At 34.6% G+C, this 13735-nt stretch overlaps 1 protein-coding gene across 17 annotated transcripts in view; it reads right to left on the reverse strand.

Moving 5' to 3' along the window:
- The window catches only part of LOC113674296 (rho guanine nucleotide exchange factor 7), a 35180-nt gene that overhangs the window by 17261 nt on the left and 4184 nt on the right, over positions 1-13735 (reverse strand). For all 17 annotated transcript variants that reach the window (XM_089211035.1, XM_089211034.1, XM_089211032.1 and 14 more), the window contains 18 exons: positions 12920-12958; positions 11996-12080; positions 11343-11431; positions 11144-11194; positions 10807-10850; positions 10326-10421; positions 9556-9610; positions 8975-9042; positions 8462-8540; positions 7478-7537; positions 6813-6872; positions 5791-5871; positions 4922-4984; positions 3695-3781; positions 3151-3229; positions 2215-2489; positions 1276-1449; positions 972-1032 (listed from right to left, as the gene is read on the reverse strand). In XM_089211035.1, coding sequence (XP_089067161.1) covers positions 972-1032; positions 1276-1449; positions 2215-2489; positions 3151-3229; positions 3695-3781; positions 4922-4984; positions 5791-5871; positions 6813-6872; positions 7478-7537; positions 8462-8540; positions 8975-9042; positions 9556-9610; positions 10326-10421; positions 10807-10850; positions 11144-11194; positions 11343-11431; positions 11996-12080; positions 12920-12958 — 1546 coding nt within the window. The remainder of the gene's footprint in view (positions 1-971; positions 1033-1275; positions 1450-2214; positions 2490-3150; positions 3230-3694; positions 3782-4921; positions 4985-5790; positions 5872-6812; positions 6873-7477; positions 7538-8461; positions 8541-8974; positions 9043-9555; positions 9611-10325; positions 10422-10806; positions 10851-11143; positions 11195-11342; positions 11432-11995; positions 12081-12919; positions 12959-13735) is intronic.

Here is a 13735-nt window from a genome sequence, read left to right on the forward strand (position 1 = left end):
GCTTGTAAAAATTTGATTTTTTGTAATGATTTTTTGAAGAATTGACCACCGAGTCGGTCCAAAATAGCATTAATAATTCTTTATCACTTATTTTCTTCATTCAATAGATTAGTTAGATGTAGTTTGTCCTGAAATGTAACAATTTTCTGTGAGTTCATGAGCAACATGGATGGTTTTTGTTGAGATTTCTATTCACTTAATTTGAGCTCTTGATATTTGCTGAATGCATGCATAAAAGAAAATATTTTTGGCAGCAATGGAAAGTTTATTATCTTAGGAACAAAGTTTCTCTCTATTGTTTCTTGAATAAATGAGTAGTTTCTGATATATTGATTAAAATTTGAAGTGGTGTTACTTTGTGTTGATTTTGGTTCCCTTGCCTTGGGCAGATGGGGTAGTATTACACACTGTCACCCTTGGACGGGAAAGGGTTAACTCCCTTAAGTGACCAAGACAGAATTTCTTCTTACTATATTAATAAAATATCAACCAGATAAGTGATGAGAATAAAGAAAAATATCAATTTGGGGATAATTAGTTGATCCAATACTAAATTCTCTGAACTATCATTAAAAGAATTGTATTGTTAACAGTGACGAGAATTACAAATTTCATCTGGGAGTTAAAGGTTTAAATATAAGTAGAAGACTTGTGGGCTAGGTTGTTCAAAGCTGGGTTAATTTAGCCCAGGGTTAATGTGAAATCTGATTTCCAATGGGATGGCTTTAAAAGAAAATTAAGTACAATTGTCTTTGTCTACAATTTGATAATTGGAAGCTCTAAAAGTAAAAGAGAAAATTATCTGTAAAAGGCTTTTGAACAAAGGAGTAGAGAAACCCGGATTTAAATTTAACCCTAGATTGGTGCACATTGGCATTCGAACAACTGGGCCGTGAAGTTGGAAGTAGATAACCAGTCATGATGCAAGTGTCTGAGGTGAGCTGAACATTCTATCCAATTCTCTGACTTACCCTGTTTCTTTCTTGATGAATAAAGCAGGCCCCTCATAGATCGATGTGCTGTAGATGTATCCTTCAAAAAAAAAAAAAATTTAGAATTTACTTCCTGACAAGTTGTTCACAAATTCCTGTACAGGAAAGAAAGAAATTTGCCTTTTAGGCTCAATTGGTAATGGCCCCCAACTGGTATCTGCAAGGCACAAGTTAAAACAATAGTGAAGCCTGAAAAAGTTTCAGGCTTCTCTTCCTGAAAAGGTTGATGTAACAATTACTGACTTTTTACTAAGTTATAAAATTTTTTGTTTCAGTATATTACCTCCTTAGCGATCAGTGCATATGCTGGTCTCAGGGGTGGAGTGGGTCTAAGCCTGGTGAAATCCCAGCGTCCTTTTCTGTTTGGACTGTGAGGGGCTGAGCTGAATGCAGTCAAGTCAGTAGCTACCGAATGTGACGTCGATACAGAACGGAACTTGGAACCATCACTAGAAGACTTCATATAAATAAGCACAATAAATAAGCATTATAGACAAAGTGTTGAGATGAAGAAAGCTGAAGATTACCTAAAGGTTTCACTTTAAGGAACTACAGGATTGCTGTAATATCATTCAGAGAGTTGAAAAAAGGTTTCTCAGAGGTCAGAGAGCTATTTAAAGGTAGTTTTTCCTTCTTTTTCAGTGGCCAAACAGAACACATGATTTACTTTATCTTTTAAAAACTTGCATATTATAAACTGAGCTTGAATCAAAACAATGTTAACTCCCATTTGGAAAACAGATCTGTTTCTTAATCAACTGAACAGGGTTCAATTCAGTATATTTCAAAAAATTGGAATTATGCTAAGTCTGTAGATACTGAAGCTGAACACCAAGGCTACTGTTCAGCATTAAGCATTCTCCTTTGCAGACAGTAACTGGTAAAATTTACTGTCTGTAGTACAGCTTGGTACCATCTAAAATTGCATGGAATTCTTGAAAATTCAAAAGGTAAAAGGATTGCTCTATAGGTTTGCACATTTCCTTTACATATTGTGCTTAAAATAAGGGAGAACACTTAAAAAAAGCAACATAAATTGTAATAGACTGAAAAATGCAGGAAAAGGAAATTCAGAGTCTCAACCTTCAAAATCTCTCTGAAGGACCTACACCTTCATTGGAGAAGGAGGCCCTCCCACCTTCAAAACTACTTATGAGCTATTCTTCAATACCCATTTGAACCAAATTTTCTTGAAACTTCTGCAGGGATCATTAATTGTTACCTGTGAGTGTACACCAGAGGTGCTAATAGAACCCTTGGGTGTGGCTGAATTTGGTGGTGATCCAATAGAGTCACTTCGAGGAGGGCTCGACTTTGAATAAGTCCTTTCTGACAGTGACCCTGGATTTCTCTCCACCCATGGGGATGGTGAGGTCACACTGCCTTTCTCTGAATGTTGCCGAATCCTTGAACTTTGTCCTGGCGGTTGAAATGCATCAAGCCAGGCATTCTTCTCATGAGGATGGTTTGTAGAAAGCTTCATGACATCTCCATTGACTATAAGGTCAACAACAAAGGTGTGTCAATAATTTTACCTCTCATAACTTTTAGCTCTGTGATGGAGGTCACTTCAATGGGTTTTCTATACTCCCTTACTCATTTGTAAAATTCATCTGATAATTTCAGAATTTTGCCACCACTTAAATACAAAGTGTAACTCACACAGGCAGCATCCAGTCTTCCTTTAAATCTGTGTTTTCCATCGATTAAACTAAATTTAATTGTGGTCTCAACACCATTATCCTGACAGAAGAATGGTTGAACAATAGAACTATAAATTCAAATTGTGGCAGCAATGACTACAATAAGCAGCCCAAGAGCTTTACATCTCTGATGTCACAAAGAACAACCCAAACCAAACAAACTCTGGTGTCCAAAAATCAATAATGGATGCCACGGCCACAACAATATAATTGCAAGATTCTGGTCTAAGAGACTAATCTATTCAGTTTAATTCCACCTCAGAGATAGCACTTGCCTTTTATCTCAAAAGCATTCAGAATGCCTTCTTTAATATCACAAAGAACAACCCAAAACAAACAAACTCTGGTGTCCAAAAATCAGTGGTGGATGCCATGGCTACAACAGTATAACTTCAAGATTCTGGTCTAAGAGACTAATCTATTCAGTTTAATTCTACCTCAGAGATTACACTTGCCTTTTATCTCAAAAGCATTCAGAATGCCTTCTGAATCTTCTAGTGAACGTATGGTTAAGTCTGATAGGCCATACTTTTTCTGAAAAAAAAAATATATTAGTTTTAGTAAGTGCAATATTAGCTTTTGATCCCTAAGAGTACCAAGCATCTAATTTCTCCTAACAATATCACCCCTAAATTCCACATTAAGGTCACAAGAATAAAGGATATGATCATCAGTTTAACAAGGTCTGGTTGTTAAAGAAATTCTCCTTGTCAGCACCTAAGGAAATGTATGAACAGCCATATGGAGAATATGCATGCTGATGATAGGGTGTGAAAGGTTAATAAAGGAAAAGATAACAGGTGATAAGGATTAAGATACATCAATCAAACTGATTAGGTGCTATGATTAAAAATAAATGTGATGCTAAAATTTGACATCAAAAGAAATTAAAGGGGATTAGTAACAAGAACTATCACTATTCTACTTGAGAATAACACAAGCACAAAGGCAAGTGAATAAAAATTAGCTTTTTCCCACTACAAGAAAAAAAAAACTCACCACAAATTTATAGCCACATGCATTGGCATTTACTGATAGGATAATCATACAGTTTGGGAACAGCAGAAAGGATCTCTCTCTGACCTCCTGTGTAACACATCAATGAGCAAAAAATGTGAGGTCCTGTTGTTGATATTGCAAGGTTAATATTGATAAGTGAATTTATCATCCCAAACAACACGCTGACAAGGTGACATCTCAAAGAAAACACTGTGGTAAAGCTATCTCATATCAAGTAACCCTAAGCGATCTTTTTAACATAACAAGCATTCCTCGGCTGTCACTAATGCTTGCAACCAGCAGATACCCAAGGTTTACTCATTATAATAAAAACATAATGAATTACTTACTCAGCCTGATATTTTGTAATAAACCTTTTTTCGTAAGAGTTTTCATGAAATATCCCCAAAACATAATTAAAAGTGGACGCTACATTATTTTAATTCAATATGCTTGAAATTGAACACCACCGTTATTGAGAAGACAGGAAATTGGTGACAAAGAATGAATAAACTGTTGACTTCAACGTGTATTGAAACAATATGGAAGAATGCTACAAATGCAGGCACCTTCAGAAGAGATGTTAAAAGGTTAGATGTATAGGTCTACTGTGTAAACTTGCGGACAGGTCTGGCACATATGGCAAATGGATTTATATCCTGTAGATGATTGTCTTTCAAGTGAACTACCCTCATTAGATTACATATACACCTTTAACATGTAACATTCAAATTCAAAATAAGTGTAAATTTTCAATATTGTTTAAGCTTGAATTTTCTTATCAATTTATAGTGACCAGAGTGTTCTAAAATGTGACTATGGGCTACTCAGAATGAAAATAACATCTTAAAAAAAGGAAAAAAACTGAAAGGACTTGTAAATACGTGACAACAAGAATAGAAAGAGCCCATTTAAAAATAGCAGTGCTATAACTGAGGGAATTAGTTAAATTAATATTAATATACATTTGCATGAAGCTAAAGTATAACTTCTTTGGTAAAGACAAACCACACACTAATATGACAGTCCTCTAAATTCTTATCATCTGGCAATTCCTTAACCAGACAATTCTGTTGCCCAGTAACACTAAAACAATAATATAAATTGTGTTGTATATGATCCAAATGTCATCCAGGTTAGGAAATAATAATAGACTTCCATTAATCATCCTTTGGGCTTTCAGATGAACTTACAGCATAACAAAAACTTTAATTTATTGTGCCTTACCCCATTTTCTCCATGTATCAAAAACTGTGACATCAAAATGAGGTCGCCCTGTTTGCTTATGTCCTGAAAAACATTTATGTTAATTAATAAAATGTTAATTAGTTAATATCACAGTTTTATCAAGATGATTTTGATGTGGGTTCCAATTGGTTTAACCAGGCATGAAGTAAGTACATAACTTAGACAATGAATTAACACTGCTGTATTAAATCCATCAAACAGCACAGTTTAAATAATCAGGTAATAAAATTCTCTTGTGAAATAAGTAAATGAATGATTTCTTTATTGAGTAACAGAGCAGTTGTATGGTAGTGAGGAACGAGTATGAATTTGTTTACAATCTGAGCATTTTGGAATCATAAAAAGTACTCTGAAAGTAATTATGCTTAGAAGACTAATAAAACTGCAGAAAATTTGAAGAGAAATGTTAACCTCTCTTCAATACTGAGGAACTCTGACATGCATGGTATGTATGTTCCTTGTTATTAAACATTTCAGTTTCACTAGAGCTCCAGAATAAAACTAAAAATTAAAGCCTTACAGTTAAAGTTATTATACCTAATCAACAAAAGTTATGACAGATCTTGGTCAAAAGGGTTCACAAGACACACTTACACATGCACAGAGTTTGAACTTATTTTATACATGTATTGAACATGAATAAGATAGAATGGAAGGTTTGGTGGTATAAACATGAACATCAAGAAAAACCATACCTCACACAAATTAAGTTAAATTGATATATTACATTACATACAAGAGCAATTTTCTCATTGATGTAAATGAATGTTTGTCAAACAGGGAGATAAAATATCTCTATTTTATCAATAATTCCAGGATCTTGAGTTTTCTCCTCAATATCACTTTACCTCTTCTTCCCATCCCTCTATAGTTCCTGTAAGCATTTCTAACTCTGTTTCTTTTCGTTTTCTAGTTTCATGGCAGCTGGTCTGAAATGGAAGGAAATTGCCTGTATTTACACCACAGCCGCGAGGCAAAAGTCGCATTATCAACATCATTGACTGTGGAGTGTCTTGTGACACTAGACACTTCAACCCCAAACAAACTTTAGTGCTGCAAATTCACAAGTATTCTGTAAGTCTTCAAGATATCAAACAATACCATGGTGACAGTCATACTGGCAATGACAAGTATGGTATTAAGAACTTAAGTGATTATGGGTTAATCTCCCAAAGGAGAAGGGTGACATTGTGACATGAGATTGGATTACCAATGCAGAAACAATCATGGCAGTTATTTACAATTATGGCAAACCAGCCAAACCCAAATGTTCTCAAAACATGCTTCATTAGAGTCTTCATTAAGACATTTTCAGTATTTCCACACAAGTTGCCATTTCTTGAATTCATGCCAGCACAGAAAGAGTCATTTATTAGCAAAATCAAACAAAAAAGCATGAATGAGGGTTCAGCATCAAAAAAAAAATTTCCATCTGTAAAAGAATGAGATAACACTGAAATGTGTTGAGCTAATGTTTTTCAAGTTTGCCCCAACATAATCTCTGCTTTTAGTCTTGTCAACTTCTGCCTAATTGTGCTCATTTTGTAGCTTCTGTGTCCTGAATTTGTTTCCTTGTCAAAGATTCACCCTCCAAACTACCAAACAAAATTAACATGTAACCTTTCCTCACAACTGAAATTTCAAAACATTATCCAGCATGCAAGTGGTGAGGAAGAACAGATTTTTCACATATGTTTTTTGTCATAATGATAAATATTTTAATTCTTCTAGCTAAATGACAAAGAAATTAGCAGAGAATTACAAATCAGATAATAAGATCTCATATGTGGCCCATTTCAAAAACCAGCTGGCTATTGCTGTGAATATATTTGCAGCTAAATCTATATGGCCTAGTGCTACTAATACTCACAGTCAAGTTCTGAAACACAGCAATGGCCTTTTTAGTATCCAGTTCATCTACATGTCCCTCCTTTGAAAAGAAAAGCAATCAGAGTAAAATTCCTAGTCATGTTTCCAAAAATAAAATTAATCATGAACTTAAAAATAACTGTCCAGAATCTTCCATTGATTTAAAAAAGGTTGCCATAATAATTCTTTGACAATCAATGGAAAAAACAATAGGATTTCCTTCTGAAAGAAACACATGCTTGATCTTAAAAAAATAAATAATCCAAATTAAATAACTAAAAAAAGAATAACATTGGTAATTCTGGTTATATTTTGTCAACCAGAGTCTCCTATGACATAAAACCTACAAAAATAATTCCAGGGGTAAAATAAGGAAAAAAAATTGGAGATGCATTTCAAAACTATTCTTTTTGAATTAAAATTAAATAAATATGAACCTTCCACCCTTCCATTCCACAGCCAGGGTGCTATTGTGAAAAAGATTTTTACCTAATTTTGATGATGTAATAAATCTTTGTTTCACTTCAGATATAAGGATTATTGAGCTGTTTCTTTACAAAATTCTTCTGCAATTTCTTATCTGAATGAAAACCCTGTCCTGTGATCTGCAGCAATACTTTCACCTGACAATGTTAATACTAATAGCATTTGTTGTAAACCCATTACCTCAAGATGGCGCTCCAGTTCTTTCATATGATTTGGGTACTTGCCAAGATGTCTAAAAGGCTGATGATAAATAAATCACCTCAATTTATTTTGATGCATAGAGGGTGAAAAAATTGTTGGTAATTAATATTAATTAACAAATCACAGCACAATAAAAGTTCAATATTATAATCTTTGGTTCACAGTATTTGTCTTTTTGGTTTTAAAACACACAGCCAAATTTTCAAATATGGTTTATTTTGTCAGGGAGAACACAAGGAAAGTCAGTTTTAAAGCAAAATTAATGAAGACTAATTTTATCAAGTGATGCATTGGAATTTTTAATCAAAAAAGAGGGATTTTGGTTTAAATTGTCTGATAAGAATCGAAACAATGACCTTTTAGGTTAAAATAACAACAGCTTTATAACTGTGAGAAAATTAAAAAAAAACAAGGCAGCCATGTGAATAATTAAGATCCAAAAAAACTGAAAGTTAACAAATTTAAAAGAGAAACTGGAATTTTCTGAGAAAAAAAAACATTAAAATTGGTTACTTTAAACAAGAAACTGTTGAAGCTAACAATAATCTTTCTTGTCTAATGCCACACCGCTTAATCCTCAATGATAAAAATGTTAATAATAAAACCAACAACAACAATGATAATAGTAATTATAACAATGATAATAACAATGACAATTTTTTTTTCCTGGGCTGGATGGTCAAAAAAATGAAGTTGTGTAGTTACAGAAACTTGTAAATTAAATTCCAATTCTGATGGTCAATCTACTGTTTTCAAATCAAGCATTAATTCATACAAAATTTTCTTAAAAAAATTCATTTTTTCAATTTGCCAACTTGAAGCAAGACAGTGTAAGTCAGCTGCAACAAATCAAACTTAAAGCTATTTTCTTTGAGGTATGAATTTCTTGCACATCTCAAACTGCTTTTCATTTCCCTCACGACAGTGTTATTAAGTAAAGTTCCACCATAAATTTGAACTCACATTGCTGAGACTTGTCGTCAAAGTTAGTATTCCAGGTGCTGGTGCTCCTTTGCTTTCAATAAAGGCTGATAGCTCATCACTGCAAAGAAGTAAACAACAGTCAAAACTTTATTAAGCTTCCAACATTTTAGGGCCATGGTTTTACACTCGCAGGGAACCTTGAGTATTTTCTATGAGAGGGTTGTTTTCATTAAATAAATGTCCTTCCACAACTAACTTTTGGCCCCCTTGACACTGTTCAGAAAATAAATGTTTAGATGAAAGATGGACCAAATTTCAAGATGGTTTAGAACACAGTTTTGTTAAACAATGGCAAAACTTAGTTTACATAACCTGCCCTTAGAGTTCAAATGAAAAATGTCCCAGCCTGACCAGTCTTGGAAATACCAAGACAAAGATGGACTGTTTAATGACTTTCTCAGTTCATCTTGCCAGAATAATTTTTGACGCATTTAATGTTAGATTGAACAATAATGCCTATGTATAAAAGTATTAATAACTGTTTAAAGTTACCTGTATTTTGTTAAGACCTCAACTGCTCTAGGGTGGTTTGCACAATACATCAGATACAATTCCTTCATCTGTTATTTTGGAAAGTAAATGAATAAAAACAATGTTAACAATCCTTATCTGAAATTGCATGTACCCCAATACTGAATAAAATACATCACTTTAAAAGGATTGTTATGGCTAACAGACGGGGACCATCTAGGGTCTTGCTTAAGGTTAGCCCCTTTACACCCTTATATCAGTATGCATACTCTCTATACTGCTCTCTGTAAATTTCCTGAGGTGCTGACAAGGAGAATTTGTCTAATCAGCCAAGAGCTTCTTTAGTCTGTGATCATCTCCTTTATTCTCGTATGTGTGTGTTTAAAGGGTTAAAATCCACAAAGGAAGTAGAAAATCATGTATGTCAAGACAAAAAACAGACTTCACACAAAATATTTGGGTGGGTCTATGCAGTAGAAGGAAGGAGGAAATGAATGAACTTGTGTCATCCTGCTTTGAACCTAAACCAGAGCTGAGATTAGCAACAGGCGATCCCACAAAAAAACCGTTCAAAAGCAAAAACTGTTGCTGACTCTGCTTACCTGAGGAGCAATCTGCAAGTAGCTAGCCCCCATTCTTTGTTGAGGTAAGGCAAGTCTGAGGCAAAGCAAATAAAAAAATAAATAGTAATGGATAGTAAAACATTAATTCCTGATTGAGTAGATATTATTAATATGTAATCATACTATTTTTCTTGTGAAAATTAGAGTAAATAAGCACTTGTAAATTTCTCTTTGGACTAAAAAATTCAACTTGCCCTTTGGGTTTGTGCAATATTGTTGGTCATTGGAAAAAATTACCCTTGATTATTCCATCAAAATTGCACCAGAAATTATGTGATTATCTGAGCAAATATCCATGGAAACTCAATGTTACACCAAGATTACAAATCTAACTTCTGACTAATACATCTTCCCATTCTTTCTAACTTTTCCTAGGATAATGTTTTGATTTTGAAAGGAGAGATTGAATTTAACTAACTTCTGATAGTTCAAGAGTTGACCCCTTGACTCCCAACATCTGATCATTAATTCTCCTCTCTAGCTACCGGTACTACACATTTCCTGGCTAATTAGTCACAAGAATTTATTGTTAGATCAAGATGACAACTTATACCCAACAACTTTGAGTATTCTCATTACCTGTTTGCTGAATAATGTGTAGATATTGCAGGGAGAAGTTACATTTTAATCACTTCTGGGAGTTTAAGGGTTTAGCTGACCAAAGGCCAACCCCACCACTGGGAGAATTGTATTCCTAACCAGGGTATAGAGGGTATGATGACCCATATAAAACAAAATTAATTTCTTACTGTGCACATTCATCCATGATATTGAAAAACATCTGCTGAAACTGGACAATCTCCTCAAAGTTTCCTGCAAGAACCTTCATGTCTTGTGCTGGTAATCTGTTAATTGAACAAGAGAAAAATGAACATCAGCTATTTAGGATTCAAGAAGCTACATCATTTTATCATGGGCCATTTTTCAGACCACCTACAACTGCCTTTCATTCCGAGGAATTGCAGTTGTTTTGGTGAAATGTATTCATGGACAACATGACAGCTGAGGTGGTTATGGAGAAGTTGTTTGATAAGTGTGCTTAACCCTCATTAGAGCATTATGATGTAAGCAGTGCTCCTCTAAGTAAATGTGAGATTTCATGTAAAAAAACAGTTTTATCTCCGGTTGATAGGCTACCACTATAATGCCTAACAAGAGCTGTTATAATAAATAATATAATTATAATTACAAATACTTAAATTAACCACATGATACAATACACAAACTTACGTGTTTGAAGCCTGTAAGGGTTTTAAGTAATTTTGTAATAAAGCCTGTAAACAAAAAAAGTGATCATCCAAGCTTAGGAGAATTAAAAACATTATTAAAAATTAATTACCAAACAGTATCACAGTGTGACTTCTTTTTCTTGGATCACTTCACCTACACATAACTAATTTTAAAAATACTGATTACCAACAGCATAACACGTCTAATTTGTTGCAACCCCATAGTAGTCACAATCCAAATTTAAGAAATTTCATAATTTTCATCTTCATAATGATAACCATGTACATTTTTGAATGTAAACTAGATGACAAAAAAATAGTTGATGATTGAAACTTACCTGTAGTTCACTAACATGAGCTCTCTCAGTGTCCAATATGTTTTGAACAACCTGTGTGAGACATAGGAGAAATGAACACAGAAATAAAGTTATGTTTCAAAAAAATTATAATAAATTTAATAAAACAGATAATGAGTAAAAAGCACAATGTGTTAAATGAGTAAAAGCACAAGTATGGTAAAATAAATGCAAATCTCACCAAGTTATGGTAGACCCTTGCACTTTCCCTTCTGCTTGTTGATGATGATGATGATGGCTGGGGAGTGACTGGTGTTGTAGGTTCAGGACCTGGATGTTAGTAAAGAAATATTTTTTGACCATTAAATGCATTTAATAATGTATAACCACACATCAGTTATGGGGATTGTTGAGGTCCACCTGCATGGACTCCAAATCAAAGGGTCCAGTGCTATCAATATGCATATTCTCCATACTGTTTTCAACTTATTTCCTGTTTTACTGGCAAGGAGAATTTGACCAATAATCAAAAGTTTCTTTAGTTGGCGACCATTAAATCAGTTCTCATGACCCTATGGAAGGTGGTCCCTCCTTGGGGTTCTTAATAAAAGGATAGGAGGGGGCAGTCATAAGATAGTTTTGTCAACTTATTCAAAAAGACTTTTTGTACAAAGAATCTCTCCATCTTCTTGACAATAAATGGATGCCAACTGACATTCAAAAAAATGTTAAAAAGTATGGCAAACCAAGAATGAAATGCTATCTTGTCTCATCTCCCTAATATTGTTTTACCTATCCCATTTCAGGATGGGCGGAAATGCCTTTCATGTATCTTAACTCAAAAGAGTTAAGGGTGCAGGTACCCATAATAATAACACCATGAGCCACACTTACTTGCTGATATTTCTTTCACATAGTTGCTAGGAAACCATCCAACTTTGCCATTTAGGGTTCCTTCCCACCATCCTCCATCTACAGCCTGCAAGGAAACAGGATACAACAGACACAATGCTTGTTATGGATGATAACATACAACAGCATGGGACAATAAAGAAATCTGGAGTCCTTGTGAGCAGTCCAACCTCAGACCTATGAATTTTGTGCTGTCATGCCCTTCCACTGAGCCACAGAGACTCCAAAGTAAGGTAAGTTATTATAAAGTTAATATGTGACATGTGTCCTGAGTACTGCATCTGCATCAGGTGCACAAAGGGGATAAGAAAGATGATAAATTTTGAGCTTGGTAATAAAATAGACAGAAACTTAAGTCTGTACTCAAACCAAGAGGCCTGCCTAACCAGAGCTTATCTCAGTTTCCTTAGTATGAAGCAACTAGGAGTATCATAACTCCCCCCTAGATGGAATCCTAGACAATTACCAGGTTACCCCCTGCATTTCATCAGGCTTCCCTGACAATTTGCTGCTACCCATTTATACTCCTGGGCCTGGTAATTCGAAGTGGGATTAGTGCTAACCCAGGAATAAATTTTAATCCAGGTTTCTCTATTCCTTTGTTCAAAAGCCTTTTCTGGAAAATTAATTTTTTTATTCTTTGAACATCCAATAATCAAATTGTAGACAAAAGGAATGGTACTGAATCTTATTTTTAAATTTTCAAATCTGAATTGGATTGTAGGTAATTTTTGCTAGTGTTACTAGACTGAAGATACAGTACAAGGGATCTGAAAACACTGCAAATAACCAAGCAGATGGCCACTCTTGTGAAATCTAGCCTTGGCCTCAATATTATAAAAATAACTTTATTTAAGTTAAATATGCAAAATAATTTTTTAGATCAATGACTGTCTTATTACCAACCTTTGTAACTTCCAGAATATCTCCTCTCTCAAAACAGAGCTGGGAAAAAATGAGAATGTTAATGCTCAAGTTAAACCTTTAACTATGATCAACTACTACAGCTACAACTTGTGCAGAAAGAGGACTTAATCGGCTTTTGATACAACAATTACTTCTCCCTCTGCTTCACAAGTGAATCAAAAAATTTGTATAAGTATGTACAGTATATAGAAAAAGAGAGGTGGTAAGTTTTGAGCTTCGTAAAGAAATAGAGAGAGATGTTCTCTGTCTTGTCATGAGTGTGGGACAAAGAAAAAATTCTGAGTCACCATGAGAAATTGAGCCTCAGATCTTTGGATTCCACACTTGCATTCTCTACCTCTGAGCCACAGAGACTCTATGGTGAACCAGGCCCATGAACCACAGGGACTCGATGGTGAGCCAGGCCCATGAGCCACAGGGACTCTATGGTAACCCAGGCCCATAAGTCACAGGGTCTATGGTGCCCCAGACCCATGAGCCACAGGGACTTTGTGGTGAGCCAGGCCCATTACAAAGTTCGTATATGACACACGTCCTGCATACTGCTAGGATCAGCAATATCTATAGCCTTATATTCTGAGATAACATTGTAATGTAATATATGTTCAGTGTATGTACATTATGTATACTTAATTGACCACATTCCCATTGGAGCCTTCCATGACCAAAATGAATGAATGAATAAACATAGCATTTTAAAGTCCCAACTGGCAGGAGGTAGACCAGTTGGCTATAAACAAAGTGCAGCCAAAGGAGTAAAATTCCAGGCAATTGCAAACAAATACAGAGAGTAGC

Source organism: Pocillopora damicornis, chromosome 6 (assembly GCF_964200805.1).
Source record: "Pocillopora damicornis chromosome 6, jaPocDami1.2, whole genome shotgun sequence".
NCBI classification, from domain to species: Eukaryota; Metazoa; Cnidaria; class Anthozoa; order Scleractinia; family Pocilloporidae; genus Pocillopora; species Pocillopora damicornis.